This window comes from Chrysochloris asiatica, unplaced genomic scaffold, assembly GCF_000296735.1.
Source record: "Chrysochloris asiatica unplaced genomic scaffold, ChrAsi1.0 scaffold00011, whole genome shotgun sequence".
Classification (NCBI taxonomy): domain Eukaryota; kingdom Metazoa; phylum Chordata; class Mammalia; order Afrosoricida; family Chrysochloridae; genus Chrysochloris; species Chrysochloris asiatica.
In genome coordinates, this window is record NW_006408529.1 from 18,272,118 (window position 1) to 18,289,042 (window position 16,925).

At 39.7% G+C, this 16,925-nt stretch overlaps 1 protein-coding gene across 1 annotated transcript in view; it reads right to left on the minus strand.

Annotated features, from left to right (window-relative positions):
* The window catches only part of MTNR1A (melatonin receptor 1A), a 31,513-nt gene extending 16,977 nt beyond the window's left edge, over positions 1–14,536 (minus strand). Inside the window, exon 1 of the mRNA XM_006834510.1 lies at positions 14,344–14,536. Within this exon, the coding sequence (XP_006834573.1) occupies positions 14,344–14,536 (193 nt within the window). The remainder of the gene's footprint in view (positions 1–14,343) is intronic.
* Between the last annotated feature and the right edge of the window lie 2,389 nt (positions 14,537–16,925).

Genomic DNA, 16,925 nt, shown 5'->3' on the forward strand with positions numbered 1-16,925 from the left:
GATTTTTTTATCCTTTTTTGTATTTGTTCTTCTATCTTAGTAGTGTTGAAAGATTTATCTTCTAGCTCACTAGTTCTAGCTTCTATCTGTTCAATTCTATTCCTTTGCCCTTTCAATGTATTGTCTATTTCTGATATTCTATTATTAATCGTTTGGACCTCTTTCTTTAGGTTTTGAATTATTTCCAATGTTGTATCTATCTTATTTGATTGTTCCTGTAGCATTTTCCTGACTTCTTCCTTATTTTTCTCAACTGCATTTTATAGTGTGTTGATACCTTTTATAATCATTTTTAGGAATTCTTTCTCAGGCATTTCCAAAGCCTGCCCATCTTCCAGTATGGAGTTTAGGTCTACTTCCAGCTCATTTTCCTCAGTCACTTTATCTCGTTTCTGGACATGTGCAGATATGGTCATCTGCTTCTGTTTTTGGGGCATCTTCAGGGGTTGTCTGTGGACTTAGTACTTAGATGGGTATGTATTTTGGTATTTTTTATGCTTTCTGAATGCCTCCAGATAGATGTGATCAGGAAATGGGCTTATCTTTTCACTCTTCTTCCTGAGAAGTTTCAAGATACCACTGCCGGTCATTTTGACGTAATTTAGGATTTAATTTTTGGCTTATTTCCTTTTTTGTCTGCTTGTCCCACTCCACAATCCCCTTCATGCCTTTATTCTAGTTGTAAACAGTTCAGGGCCAGCTGTGGCCATTTGGCTTTAATTGGACACTGTCTCTTTAAATTTCGAGGAGATCTGTACACATGTGTAGTGGAACCCTCCTAGGGTGGGGCTGGGGTGCCTACTAGCTCAGGCACCCCTATAGTCACCAGAATGGAGGTACGCAGACAACAACGGACCAATGAACAGATACCAAAAGAAAAGAATGTCCACACCTTTATCTCCATGGTTCTTCCAGGTGTCTGTGGCCTCTCCAATCCTTCCCCCACTTGGTCTCACCCAAGATAGCGGCTCCTGGAGCAGCCGAGCATTCAGGACTAAAAAGCAATAGATTTCTTGCTTCTGCCACAAATTCCCCCAGCTGTAAATCTTCCAACCTTCTAAATATTCCTTTATATGTGGTTCAGAGTTCTGGGACCATCCCCCGAGCCTGCTTGGTCAGGTATTCTGTGTTGTAGTTGGCAGAGCTCCTTTACTGCACTTCCACCCGATCCACCATCTTGTTTGTTCTCTCCTGATCATTCCTTTTTATGTCCAAACTTTGCATTCCAATCACCAGGAATTACCAATACATCTTGATTGCAAGTTTGAACACCTATGCACTGAAGCAGTTCATAGAAATCTTTAATTTCATCATGTCTGGTTTTAGTGGCTGGTACACAGATTTGAATAATAATGGTATTAACTGGTCCTCCTTGTAGGCATGTGGATATTATCCTATCACAGAAATTGTTGTATTTCAAGATGGATTTCTTTTAAAAAAAATATTTTTAATTCAAGATGAATGTGATGCCATTCCTCTTCAATTTCTTGTTCCTGGCATGGCAAATCATAGGATTGTTAGTTTCAAATTGGTCATTACCAGAACATTTCAACTAAGTTATGCCTAGGATCCACCACTTATCAATCAGTTTGCCAGAAACTATGCCACCAGTATTTTGAATGCCAACAGTGTCACTCATGTTTTCCCAAACTTAAAAAATGAAGAGGTGGACAGCTACCAAATGTTTAGCTACTGAAAACCTTATGAACAATACTGAAACACTATCAGAGACCAATAGAATATTGAATATTTAAAAAATTATTAATAGCACCTGAATATTGTCAAACAGAGTGCTGGAAAATGAGACCCTCAGGTTAGAAGGTACTCAAAATATGATTGGAGAAGAGTTGCCTACTCAAAGTAGAGTTGACTGTGTTGAGGCAAATGAGTAAAGCTTTCAGAACCTTCAGTTGTTGGTGGGGTACAAACTCAAAATGAGGAGAAACAGCTGCAAACATCTATTAATAATCATGACATGGAATGTACAAAGTATGAACATAGGAAAATTGGAAGTTGTTAAAAATTAAATGAAACACATAAAGATCAATATCCTAGGTATCAATGAGCTGAAATGGACTGTTATTAGCCATTTTCAATGTGTCAATCATATGGTTTACTACTCCAGGAATGGCAAGTTGAAGAGGAATGGTGTTGCATTCATTTTCAAAAGGAGTACTTCAAGATCTAACTTGAAGTATAATGCTGTCTGTGATAGGATAATATCCATACACCTACAAACTTTGGAAAATATCACCAAACTGATGTGGCCAATCGTCTATGACAATAAATTTGTAGAGAGCTACCTGACCAACTGACTGGAAGAGATCAATATTTGTGCCCATTCCAAAGAAAAGTGACCAGTGGACTACAGAAATCATCGGACAATATCATTAATATTCCATGCAAGCAAAACTTTGCAAACAATAATACAAAAATGGCAGCAACCATATATTGATAAAAAAAACTTCCAAAGGCCCAAGCTGGATTCAGAAGAGGGCATGGAACAAGAGATATCATTGCTGACATTAGATGGATCTTGGCTGAAAGCAAAGAATACCAGAAAGATGTTTATCTATATTTTTTGATTGTGCAAAGGCTTCTGATTGTGTGGATCATGATAAACTATGGACAACATTGTAGGAAATGAGTATTCTGGAACACTTAATTGTGTTCAAGAGGAACCTGTACATAGACCAAGAGTCAGTTGTTTGAACAGAACAAGGGAGCCCTTGAATGGTTTAAAATTAGGAAAAGTGTGCCCCAATGTTGTCTTCTTTTACCATACTTATTCAGCCTGTATGCTGAGCACATAATCTGAGAAAATGGATTATATGAAGAAAAATGTGGTATAAGGATTTGAAGAAATCTCATTAACAATCTGAAATATGCAGATGATACAACCTTGCTTGCTGAAAGCGAAGAGAACTTAAAGTACTTACTGAAGATCAAAGACTACAACTTTCAGTATAGGTTGCACCTCAATGTAAAGAAAACTAAAATCCTCACTACTATACCAATAAATAGCATCATGATAAATGGAGATAATATTGAAGATGTCAAAGATTTCATTTTGCTTAGATCAACCACCAACACTCATGGAAGCAACGGTCAAGAAATCAAACAATGTATTGCATTGGGCAAATCTGCTGCACAACACTTCTTTAAAGTGCTCAAGGGCAAAGATGTCAGTTTGAGGATTAAGTTTCAACTGGCCAAATCCATGGTATTTTCAAGACCCTCATATGCATGTGAAGCTTGGACAGTGAATAAGGAAGACATGATGCTATTGAATTATTGTATTTGAGGAGAATATAAAAAGTACTGCCAAAGAACAAACAGATCTGTGTTGGAAGAAGTACAGCCAGAATGCTCTTCAAATATCAGGATGGCCAGATTTCATCTTTCATACTTTGGACATGTTATCAAGAGGGACTAGTCGCTGGAAAAGGATATCATGTTTGGTAAAGTGGAGGGTCCCTCAACAAGATGATTGGCAAAGTGGTGTCAGCAATGGGCTCAGGCATAGCAACGATTGTGAGGTTGGTGAGGGACAAGGCAGTGTTTCATTCTGTTGTGCATAGCATTGCTATGAATTGGTACCAACTCAATGGCACCTAACAACAACAACAAACAAGAATGACCAGTTAATACCACTATTATTCAAATGTATGCACTACCCACTAAAGTCATTGGTGAAGAAATCTACCATTATTTTCCAAGTCCTGGTGTGGCGCTGTGGGTTAATGCTCCAGACTGCAAAAGCCGTTTGAACTGCAAGGTCGGCAGTTCAAGCTGACCAGAAGCTCCTCAGAAACCCTATACAGGGTGACTATGAGTCAGAACTGACTCAATGGCACTTAACAAAAACAACAACCATTGTCTTCAGTCTGAAATTGATCAAACATGCCATCAAGATGTATTTATAATTACTCTTGATTGGAGTGCAAAGGTTGGCAACAAAGAGGACGTAGTTGGAACATATGGCCTAGTTGATAGAAATAAGGCTGGAGATCACTTAACAGAATTTTGCAAGACCCATGATTTCATTATTGCAAATACCTTTTTTTAAACAATGTAAAGAACTAGTCTACACATGAACTTCAAAAGATGGAACACACAGAAATCAAATTCACTACATCTGTGGAAAGAGATGGTGGAAAAATTTCTTATCATCAGTCAAAATAAGGCCAGGGACAAATTGTGGAACACACCATCAATTGCTCATATGCAAGTTCAGTCTGAAGCTGAAGAAAATTAAAACAAGTCCATGAGAGCCAAAATATGACCTTGAATATATCCCACTTGAATTTAGAGATCATCTGAAGTACTGATTTGAAGCATCAGACACTAAAGACTGAAGACCAGAAGAGTTATGGGATGACATCAAGAATATCATACAGAAAGAAAGTAAAAGGTCATTAAGAAGACAAGGAAGAAAGAAATGACCAAAATACCTGTCAGAAGACACTCTGAAGTGTAGTATTTTCCAGTTTAGTGATGTAAAGCAAATTGAAGACATGAGTAAGTAAAAGAGCTAAACAGAATATTTCCAAGGGCAACTTGAGATGACCCAGCCAACTATTATAATCACATACGCAACAGTCTCGTGTTAGAAAATCAAAAGGGAAGAACACATTCAGCAGCATTTCTCAAGTTGAAAGAACTGAGGAAAAAATTCAAGCCTCCTCTTGAAATACCAAAGGATTCCATGGACAACATATTGAATGATGCAGAAAGCATCAAAAGAAGATGAAAGGAATACACAGAGTCACTGTACCAAATGGTTGATATTCAACCATTTCAAGAGGTAGCATATGATCAAGAGCCGATGGTACTGAAGGAAGAAGTCCAATGTGCACTGAAGATATTAGCAAAGAACAAGGCTCTGGGCAGGAATTAATGGAGTACATATTGAAGTTTTTCAACCAACTGATGCAATACTGGAGGCACTCATTCATCTATGCCAAGAAATTTGTAATACAGCTACCTGGTGAAATGATTAGAAGAAATCACTATTTGGACCCATTCCAAAGGAAGGTGACCTAACATAATGTGGAAATCATAGAACAATATCACTAATATCACATGCAAGGAAAATTTTGCTAAAGATAATTCAAAAATGGAAACACCAGTACATTGACAGAGACCTTCCAGAGGTTCAAGCAGGATTCAGATAAGGATGTGGAACTAAGTATATAATAACTAACATCAGATGGCTCTTGTCTGAAAGCAAAGAATACCAGAAAGATGTTTGCCTGAGCTTTTATGACTATGCAAAGGCTTTCAATTGTGTGGATCATGACAAGCTGCAGACAACAATGCAGAGACTGAGTGCTCCAGAACATTTAATTGTGGTCTTGAAGAACTTGTACATGGCACTCATGTGAACAGAACCAGAGGACACTGAATGGTTTAAAAACAGGAATGGTGTGTGCCAAGGTTTTATTCTTTCACCATACTTATTCAATCTTTATACTGAGCAAATAATTTGAGAAGCTCGATTATATGAAGAAGAACATGGCATCAGGACTGGAGGAAGAATAATTAACAACTTTCAATATGTAGATGATACAACCTTGCATAATGAAAGGGAAGAGGACTTAAAATACCTACTGATGAAGATCAAAGACCACAGCGTTCATGAGAGGTTGCGCCTCAATATAAATAAAACAAAAATCCTCACCATTGGATCTATAAGTAACACATGATAATGGAGAAAAGATTGAAGTTGTCAAAGACTTCATTTTGCTTGGATCTGCCATCAATACTCATGGACGCAGCAGTCAAGAAATCAAACAACATATTACATTAGACAAATATGTTGCACAAGACCTCTGTAAAGATTCCAAGAGCAAAAATACCAGTTTGAGAACTAAAGTTTGCCTGACCCAAGCCATGGTACTTTCAATATGCTTATATTCATGTGAAAGTTAGACAGTGAATTAGAATGACCATAGAAGAATTTATACTTTTAAGTTATGGTGTTGGAGAAGAATATTAAAGGTACTATAACTGCCAGAAAACCAAACACGTGTTGGAAGAAGTATAACCAGAATACTCCGTAGAAGCCAGGATGGCTAAACTTCATCTGTTATGGTGGTAGTGGTGATTATGTGCCGTGGAGTCAGTTCTGATTCATAGGGACCAAATAGTGGTTATGAATCGGACTGCTAATCGTACAGTCAGCAGTTCAAAACTACCAGCTGTTCCACAGGAGAAAGACAAGGCTTTCTGCTCCCGTAAAGATTTACAGCCTCAGAAACCCTATGCAGGGTCGCTATGAGTCAGAACCAACTCCAGAGCACATAATAATAACAACAACAGCATAGGGTTTCCAAGGCTGTAAATCTTTAGGGGCGCAGAAAGCCTCATCTTTCTCCTGTGGAATGGCTGGTAGTTTTGAACTGCTGACCTTGAGGTTAGCAGCCCGACTTGTAACCACTATGCTACCAGAGCTCCTTTCATCTTCCATACTTCGGACATATTATCATGAGGGACCAGTCCCTGGAGAAGGACATCATGCTTGGTAAAGTGGAGGGTCCAAGAAAAAGAGGAAGGCCCCAACAAGATGAATTAGCACAGTAGTAGCAGCAATGAGCTCAAGCCTAGCAGCTATTGTGAGGATGGGACAGAAGCGGGCAGTGTGTCATTCTGTTGTACATAGGGTCGTTATAGGTCAGAATTGACTTGATAACACCTAGCGACAAAAAATACCTAGGATATCAAACTTTATGAATCCCCCTTCATTTTTGACAACTTCCAATTATTCTGGGTTCATGCTTCATACATTCCATGTTCTGATTATATAAATGGATACTTACAGCTGATACTCCTCATTTTGAGTTATATGCAGTCAGCAAATGAAGGTCTGGAAATCTTTACTCCATCCTTGTCATCATGGTCAACTCTACTTTGAGAAGGCAGTTCTCTTCCAGCTATATTTTGAGTGCCTTCTTCTGGCACAATACAATCTCTGCTTGCATATGAACAATTGATGGGCTGCTCCATAATCAGCCCCCAGCCTTGTTTCAGTTGACAATTATCTCTTCCCACAGATGTAGTCAATTTGTTTCCTGTATATTCCATCTATGGAGTCCTGGTATGGTGTTGTGTATTAATGTGCCAGACTGTAAAGCTGTTTGAATTGCAAGGTTGATGATTCAAGCTCATCAATTAATTGCTCCTCAGAAACCCTATAGAGGGCCACTATAGGTTGGAACCGACTTGATGGCACTTAACAACAAAAACAACAACATATTCCATCTAATGAGGTCCACATGTATAGTCATCATTTATGTTGTTATTTTTTAAAAAAAGGTATTTGCAATTAAGAAATTTTTGGTCTTGGAAAAAATCTATCATGTGATCTCCAGTATCATTAATATCATCAAAGCTACATTTTCCAACTACTGATCTTTCCTCTTTGTTTCCAACTTTCACATTCCAAACATCAGTAATTATCAATACATCTTGATTATAGGTTTGATCAATTTCAGACTGAAGAATTGAATAGAATTTCTTCATCATTGTCTATAAGTTTGAATAATAGTTGTATTAACTGGTCGTCCTTGTGGGTATATAGATATTATCCTGTAACAAACAACATTGTACTTCAAGATACAATTTGGAAATGCTCTTTTTGATGATGAATGTTGTGCCATTCCTGTTGAATTTGTCGTTTCCATCATAGTAATATATAATTGTTGGATTAAAAATGAACAAAACTAGTCCATTTCAGCTCACTAAAACCTAAGATATCAGTCTTTATGTATTTCATTTCCTTTTAATGACTTCCAATTTTCCTAGATTCATACATCATACATTCAATTATTAATGGATGTTTGCAGCTGTTTCTTGTCATTTTAAGTTGTGCCTCATAAGGAAATGAAGGTCCTGAAAGTTTTGTTCCATCCATGTCATTAAAGTCAACTCTCCTTTGAGGAGGCAACTCTTTCCCAGCCTTATTTGTATGTCCTCTAACATGAGGGTACATCTTCCAGCTCTATATCAGACAATGTTCCTCTGCTATTCATGCAGTTTTCAGTGGCCAGTCTCTCAGAAGTAGACTGCCTATTCATTTTTCCTAGCCTATCTTAATTTGGAAATGCCACTGAAATCCGTCCACCATGAGTGGCCCTATTGGCATTTGGGCCTAGCTTAGCTTAGGCATAGCTTCCAGCTTCACAGCAGCATGAAAGTCACCTCGATTTGACAACTTTACAGACAAGTGGTGGAGCAGGGATGCTTTAGTGACTTTAATAACCATAAATATCAACTGGAAAAAATCTCATAGCTCTTTTCCAACCCCATCATTTCACTGATGTGAAAAACAGACCAAAGAATACACTCTTACCTGAAATCACAGGTCCAGTCAGTGAAGCAGCTCTGGAATCCAGACCTTGAATCTATTCTTATTACCTTCTTCCATGCTTTCCTATAATGTCCAGCATGTGTGTCCACCATATGGTAGACTCAGTTTATGCACTGCATTGTCTAGAGGAGCTTCTGAAGTTCAACTCTGATCCTCTTTCCTTTCTCTGCAACAGCCATAATCCAGGGGGTTATTGAGGACCCCACATCTCCTGCTGCCTCCCATCAACACCAAAATCTCAGTCCCTACCTCAGTCTTCCCAACCAAGATGACTTCCATACCTTCTTGTCGAGGAGGTCCACCAACCCTGCCTTGCCCACTACCTTAGCTGTACCAGTGCCACCCGGTAGGAGGGACCTTATTCCCTTCCTTTCTCCCTCACTACATCTTGGTCCAATCCCATGCCCCATTTTGTATTTTCTTGAGCTTCTGGTTCCTACCCCAAGTTTCTAGCTTGATTCTGATGTGGGTCCCTAACCTGTAATCATAACTTCCCTATTCCAGGGATGAAGGGAATACCCAAAACCTCCCAGCCACTCTCCACCCTGGGGGCCTTCACACAAATCTGAGAGCGATCCAGCCTGACACCCATCCTCCTCCTTCAGGACGTCCCCCACACACATGTCCTGACTTGTACAGAACGGTTTACTGGAGAAGGTCATGCCCATCTACCTACATACCCCACTAATACATCCAACAAAATTAATGAATAAAAATAATAAGAATTTTAAAAGAATAATTAACTTTATTAGCACACTTGCTTCCACCATATGCCTTGACATTAAATCTGTCCTTTGTCATTAACTGCTTTCCTCGGAGCTATCTCCAGACATTTCTGAGACAATAAGAGACGCTTCCACCTAGTTCCTTCTAACCACTCTGTGCAATTCTCGTGGGATTCAAAGGGGTTCAAAACTCAGGAAAGAGCTCCTGGATCTCAGGTGACACTGTGATTTTAAGTAATATTTCAGTCACACTGATGGTTTGAAGGATTTTCTGTGTTAGTATAAAAGACAAAACATATAAAATATTCTTTTGAGAGTGTCATGAATTTCTACAATATAACATGCTTATAAATTAAAGGTTGGTGCATAACAGAAAATTAAGAATCAGAAATATAAGTCTGACATGTACTGAGAGTGGATATAATTATGGTAATTGATGGAGTAAGAAACAAATAAAGGAAAAAGGGCAGGAAGAGAAAATGGAAGGCAAAGAATGAGTAGGAAAGGAACAGAAAGGGAAGAGAAGAGAGAAGCCAGGGAAATGATGAACAGAGTGGTACCCAAGGCTCAGTCAAGACATTTTTCTTTGAAGGCATTCAATGAGACCCAGGCTGAAGTAGCAATGAATTGGTGGTGGATGTAAAGGAAAAAGGTAAAGAATGCCCTGAGCTACAGCCTTCATTACCTGAGCAATGGATGCAGGGCAAATGTCAAGTTCAACACAGGTACAATGAGATCATGGAAGAAATACAGAAAGAGATCAGGTTGGTGGTTTGCAGTACATTGTTATTGTTGTTAAGTGCTGTCGAGTCAGTTCCAACCCATAGTGACCCTGAACAGGGTTTCCAAGGCTATAAATCTTTATGGGAGCAGAAAGCCTCATCTTTCTCCCCCAGAGCAGCTGATAGTTTCAAACTGCTGACCTTGCGGTTTGCAGCCCGATTCGTAACCACTACGCTACATAGGCTTAGCATAAATTCTTATTCAATACCACCATCTATCAACTCTCTTATTTAAAATCATTTCTGAAAAATGATGGCTAAATGAGTATTGTTGTTAAGTGCTGTGGGCTCGCTTCCGACTCATAGTGACCCTGTTTAAAGTTTCCAAGACTTTAAATCTTAGAGGTAGCAGAAAGCCTCATCTTTCTCCCATGGAACAGTTGGCAGATTTAAACCACAGATCTTGTGGTTCAATCCAGTGCTCATCGCATGGAGCTACCACGCTCCTTAAGTGGTTGTATACACAAGTAAAAATGAGTAAACGGTGCACTCTCTTAACTTTACTATACATAACTTACACTTCAACTTAAAATAATCTTTTTTTAAGTAGCTATGTCTAGGAATAAGATGAATTTTTAAACAGCACTGGTGTATCCACAGCTTAAATCCAGATCTCCAGGGATCAACATCCATGTTTTCTCCATACTCCACACAATATAGAGAAAATAATATGGAGAGTAGTCAACATAAACCCAAAACCAACAGGACATAACTGAGGGGCAGAGCACAGTTTCTTTGGGGGAACAACTTACTGTCTTTTTTACAGTGTCAAGCCATTTTTTTAAATATTAAGTTGTTTCCATTGTGTATATTTCTTAAAGTGTCTCATGTCCCTAGTTTCTTACTAAGCCAAATACTCTCTACCTGATTGGGGCATTCCTTGATGGCTCAGGGTCATATTGTTGGACGGTGATATTTTCAGGAGCAGTAAACATGGGCAGGCTTTCTTACCTCACAACTTGTCTACAAAATGTGCTTATTCCTATTTTCACACTTGCTTTTTATGAGTCTATTTCAATATGTGCTCTTTGCCAGCATGTTTTATTTAAGTTTGTGAATCCTCCTCCTATTTTACAGTTTATAATCTAGTTTTGCCATGCATAAGGTTGCTATGGGTTGGTACTGACTCAATGGCACTTAACAACAACAACAATCTAGACCTAGAAACCAGCATTACAGTTAGTAAAACGCTCAGTTACCTTACAACAAATTAACTCTAGGGTAAGTCTGCCAGTTTTACTGATTTCTACTTTTTGACAATATTTCCAGATAGATTTGATTGCCAGCTAATTGAATTCTGAATAGGTAAATTATGGTTGTATTCTAACTTTATGTATTGTTATTAAGTGCCATCTGGCCAGTTTTCACTCATAGCGACCCTATATAGGTTTCAGGGGAGCAGCTGGTGAGTTTGAACTGCCGACCTTGCAGTTCAAACCGACCTTGTGGTTGAGTGCTTATTCTACAGTGCCGCACTAGGACTCCTACTTATGTATAAGTATGTTGTATATATATGTACTTTATGTACAGGCATATATGTATACATACATGTGTGTTGGTAAAGATTTTATGTAAGTGTAACGCACATAAAGAAAAGTACACAGTGATTTTTCACAACTCAATGCATCCTTCTTAGGAGTACCAAACAACAACAACAACAACAACAAAATACACATAGCATTATCTGTTTTATCGTTTCAAAATATTTTCATATGCATCATCTCGCTAAGTGAGGCTAACACTTTAGGTGTGACCTACATTAACAAATGTAGAAAATGAAGTTCCAATACACTGATTTCTCAGTCAGAAGGAAGATGGCAAGGATATAATCTTAGTGTTCCAGTGCATGAATCTCCTATTTTACTATTATGTTTACTCAGAAGATAAGAACATGACATATTCAAGTCTAGCAGCTAAATTTGGACAGGAGTGGGGAAGACATTCTGGCAACACCTAAGAACCTACTGATTTGTTTGAAACCTGTGTCTGTTCTGATTGGCCGGTGCCCTGCCAATATCCTTTCTAGGAAGTCAAATATCAACATAATCCCTTTAAGAGGTAAAGATGGAAAAGGGATCAATGACCATGCAATTATATGAGATTGTCAGAAGTACCAGTTCAAAGCTTAGATGTCTTTGTGTTTTTGTCACTTGCATTTTCTTTTAACATTTTCCAATTTTCAACGCCAAAAAGAACACAAGTAATAAGAATTTTCAATTGCTGTTGTTGTTAAGTACCGTCGAGTCTGTTCCAACTCATAGCAACTCTGTATAGGGTTTCTGAGACTATAAATCTTTATGGAAGCATAAAGGCTCATCTTTCTCCTCTGGAGTGGCTTGTGGGCTTAAACTGTGAACCTTGTAGTTCACAGTCCAATGCTTATCGTCTGGAACCACTGCCCTCCCAAAGAATTCCCAATAAGCACCCCAAAACTCATATTTGAAATGGCTGTCTCAATCACTGTTTCAAATTACCATGTATTCTGTTGTTGTTGTTAAGTGACTTCGAGTCAATTCTGACTGAAAGCGAACCTGTATAGGGTTTCCGAGAACAGTTGGTGAATTTAAACTGCCGACCCTGCAGTTCAAATCGACCTTGTAGTCCAGCTGCAATATCCCACAGTGCCACACCAGGACTTTACCATCTATTCTAGAAAGCTGCAAATGGTCTGAATTGCAACAGTGGTACATCTTAACAAAAAGCCCTAGTTATAAAAATTAGAATGTTCAAAGGCTGAACAGATTGAAGCTCATTGAATTTATCCTAATGCAGCTACGGGAATGTTGTATATTATAGATTGCACAATCCCAAAGTTATTTAGCAAATGAACAAAGTACAAATTAGTGTGAAAAAAAGAAGTGCTTTCCATAAGGGATCCCCATAAAATACAAGCAGCGCAGTTTTTGCAGGCATGTGAACTATTTTTAAACAAGAGCTTCTGCAGGATTCAAACTTCACGAGTGCTGCAGTTGTTTCTGGCAATGAAGCCGAGTGAGCTCTGGAGGCAAACTCCTGGAAGGAGACTTGCCCCGCCATGCACAGCGCTCGACTAAGCTGTGTCCTCAGTTCTTCTGTAAAATGGAGACAGTAATGCTACTTATTACAGGGTTAGCCAGAAGGTTCACTCTGGCATCACAGATGAAGTCCTCAGAACCACGTTTGAGTCATAGAAAGCTACTTTTATTGTTTGGAAGGAAAACGTCTCTTCTTGAAAAGGCAAGAATTCCTCTAGTTTTAAGTCCATCATCTATGAAGTGAGATTATTCAAATTCAGTTCATGTTCTCAGGTGCTTATTAACTCATTCTTAAACTATGCATTTCCCAAGTAGTGGGAAAAGGGGGGAAGTCCTGGTGTGGCATTGTAGGATAAGCACTGGACTGCTAACCACAAGGTTAGCGGTTCAAACTCACCAACTGTTTCTTGGAAACCCTGTACATAGAGCTGCTATACATTAGAACCAACTGGGTGCCACTTGACAGCAATAAGGAAAGGTGGTGGGGAAGCCCACCTAAACTAAACAAAGCTAATGCTATCAGCTCCCTGGTTAGAACAAAAATCACACTTTTGGCAAACAAGCAAGTGCAAGGTTCGTTTTTCTTCTCCAAAGGTTTTGCCTGCAACTAATAGAAGGGAATATTCAGAGAACCAAACTCCTGATCATCATTTACAGGTCTGAAAGAACACCTTTCTATAGACAAACCATCTTCAGGTTCCTACTGGAGATAAACCAGTTTTATTCTATTGTTTGGAGGAAAAAACAAGTTTAACTCAAGGGCAAAAATAGCTTTTGTAATATGTTACATGTAAATATACTTTTTACCACAACAATTTCTGTTTAAAAATGTAAATTTGTTCCACTTAGAAGAGTAACTGTCTGTCACCTTAGAGACGTATTTAGTAACATATGGCTTCTTTTGAAGTGGAGGCTAATTACTGAAAACTACTGCTGACATCAAAATTACAATCATTGCTGTATAATATTGCCAGTTTTTATTGTACTGTAGTAAAGTTGGGAAAAACTATTTTAATAATTCTTATTAAAACTAAGAAATTGATAAATTCCTTCATCTAATTTGAAAGAGTTTATTAAGTAATTTTCTGCAACCTGTACAGGGTGCCCCTCATTTCAATAAAACTCAGAACTGGTAACTATTGGGTGGAGTTCTGCCCTCCCAATAAAGTGAAGACAGCACAGTTTCTCAACACTTAGGGACTGAATGAAGACTCTCGATTGTTGTGAAAAGACACTTTCCATGGGCAAGCTAAAGGAAAAGTATACAGACAGCCTGCACTCTGTATTTGCCAAAGTCCCAGATTGAAAGAACAAGAACTGAACTTTCTTAGCAAAAGTCCTTTGAGAGTTGAAGGTACTGTGTTCCTGAAAGTTGCCCAGGGAAGTCCACAGTGATGTCGGGCAAAACTTACGGGCTGCTGGCTCAGCCCATGAGGCCCCAGAGCCCCTACCTGCGTTCCTCAGCTTCTTGTTCCGATACACAGACAGGATGACCAGGAGGTTGCCCAGGATGTCCACCACGATGGTGAAGATGAGGATGAAGGCGAGAGTGGAGGCTAGCCACGAGGGCCGCGGGCGCGAGTCCTCCTCTGCGCCCAGCGCCGGCTGAGAGGTGTTGAGCAGCACGCTGCCATTGCCCCGCATGGTCCCTGCTGTGGGCTTCACCGCTGCCCAGCCATCTCACTGCCAGGACTCGTGCAACTTCCCAGACCTCAGAGCGGCAGCGATCCGACACTTCTTATGCACTTCACAGCGTACGCCGCCCCTGGGTCCCTGTCCCAAGCGTTGCTTCAAAGCCCCCCTACCAACTCCACCTGCTACACCACCTCTCTGTGGCCAGCAGCCCACCTTGCACTTGCTGCCACAGCCTGATGACACCTGCTGTCCTCTGCCAAGGTTCTTTGACTAGGGTGCACGCTGCCCAGACTTCACACCACATGCCAACAGCGCCCTCGTGCGAGGAGCCTAGGCTAAGCCGCCTGTCTATGTGGTAGTGTTGGTTGTTAAGTGCCTTTGAGTAGGTGCGAACTCATAGCTGCCCTGTATAGAGTTTCCCAGGAGCCGCTGCTGAATTTGAACTACAGACCTTGCTGCTAACAGTCCAGTGCCTATCCTACAGCGCCATCAGGTTGAGGAACCCCAAATGCGCAAGCCAAGATTTTCTTTGTAGGGAGCTTTGGGCTTCCATTCATTGTCTTTAGTCTTTAGGACATTTCACCAATCAACTTCATGGGTTCAAATGCCAACTTGAGTCAATTTAGTCAGGCACCATGCAACTCCGATTCCTTATCCTCAAAATGGTAATCAAATTGTAGTCAACTGATATACTGCAAAGGAGCTCTGGTAACGTAGTGTTTAGGAATCAGGCTGCGAACCTCAAGGTTAGTAGTTCGAAACTACCAGCGGTTCCGCAGGAGAAAGATGAGGCTTTCTGCTCCCGTAAAGATTTATAGCCTCAGAAACCCTGTACAGGGTCGCTATGAGTCGGAACCGACTCGACAACACATAACCACCACCAATCTACTGCAAGGTTAGTTTGTTATTGTTGTTAAGTGCCGTCGAATCTGTTCCAACCTATAGCGACGCTGTATATAGGATTTCTGAAGAGCGGCTGGTGGATTTGAGCTGCTGATCTTGTGATTAGCAGTCCACTGCGTATCCTACAGTGCCACATCAGGATGTAGAAATACCAAGGAACGTTTGGAATCACTGCGAGATGAAAAGGTTAATGGATTGACACATTCCGTTGTTAACAAAAAGGTTACTCTTTCAATCCAACCAGAGGCACCTGGGAAGAAAGAAATGGAGGTCCATTTCTGAAAAATTAACCCCATCAAACACAATTCTACTCTAACACACACATAATCCTCATGACTGGGATTCCACTTTGTGGCAGCCACTGTTGATTTGACTAAGAAGCAGGTATTGCATCCATCATGAAAAAAACAACAAAAATATCCCTTTCCTTACTTTTCCCACCTCCACCCTATATACTGCAAAGGCAATAATTTTTATCATCTTTCCAAAAAATTACTTGTATTTTGAGATTTTTAATCACTATCTAAAAAATACTGTCTTCAATTTCTGCATTCCTTTGCTTGTTTTCTCAGTCAGTCAGAACAAGAATGGGTATTTCTGTTGACTAAAAAGTACAGACGACTCAACTGAGAATGCTGACTCACAGCACCTACAAATGTTTCATTTTGTTTCAAATGCCACAGGTGGGATAGCTTGAAATTAGCAACAACTTTGTTTATATACCCAGCAACTCAGTGAACTCTTCTCTAATAGATTTCTTACAGGTACAATTGTTGTTGTTGTTAAATACCATTGAGTTGGTACTGACTCATAGCAACCCTGTATAGGGTTTCCGAGGAGCGGCTGATGAGCTTCAACTACCGACCTTGCAGTCCAGCACATTAACCCACAAATCTGTTCTGACTCATAGTGACCCTAGGCACAACAGAACCAAACACTTCCCAGTCCTGCACCATCCTCACAATTGTTAAGTCTGAGCTCATTGCCACTGCCTCTGTGCCAATCCATCTCATGTTGGGGGGTCTTCCTCTTTGGCATTGACGCTGCACTTTACTAAGCAGGATGCCTTTCTCCATGGGCTGGTCCCTCCTGATAACATGTCCAAATATGAGAGACAAAGTCTCATCATTCTGGCTTCTAAAGAGCATTGTGGCTGTACTTCCAACACAGATTTGTTTGGTCTTCTGGCAATCCCTGGTACTTTTAATACTCTCCTCTCCTCCAACACCATAACTCAAATGTGTCAATTATTCTACAATTTTCCTTATTCTTTATCCAATCTTTAAAATGCTTATGAGGCTATTAAAAATACCATGTCTTCAGTCAGGTACAACTTATCTGTGATATCTTTGCTCTTGAACACTTTAAAGAGGTCTTTTAAAACAGATTTGCCTAATGCCATATGTCTTGTCATTTCTGAACTGCTGATTCCTAGGAATATTGATTGTTGTTGTTGTTGTTGTCAGGTGCCATCGAGTTGGAACTGATTCATAGC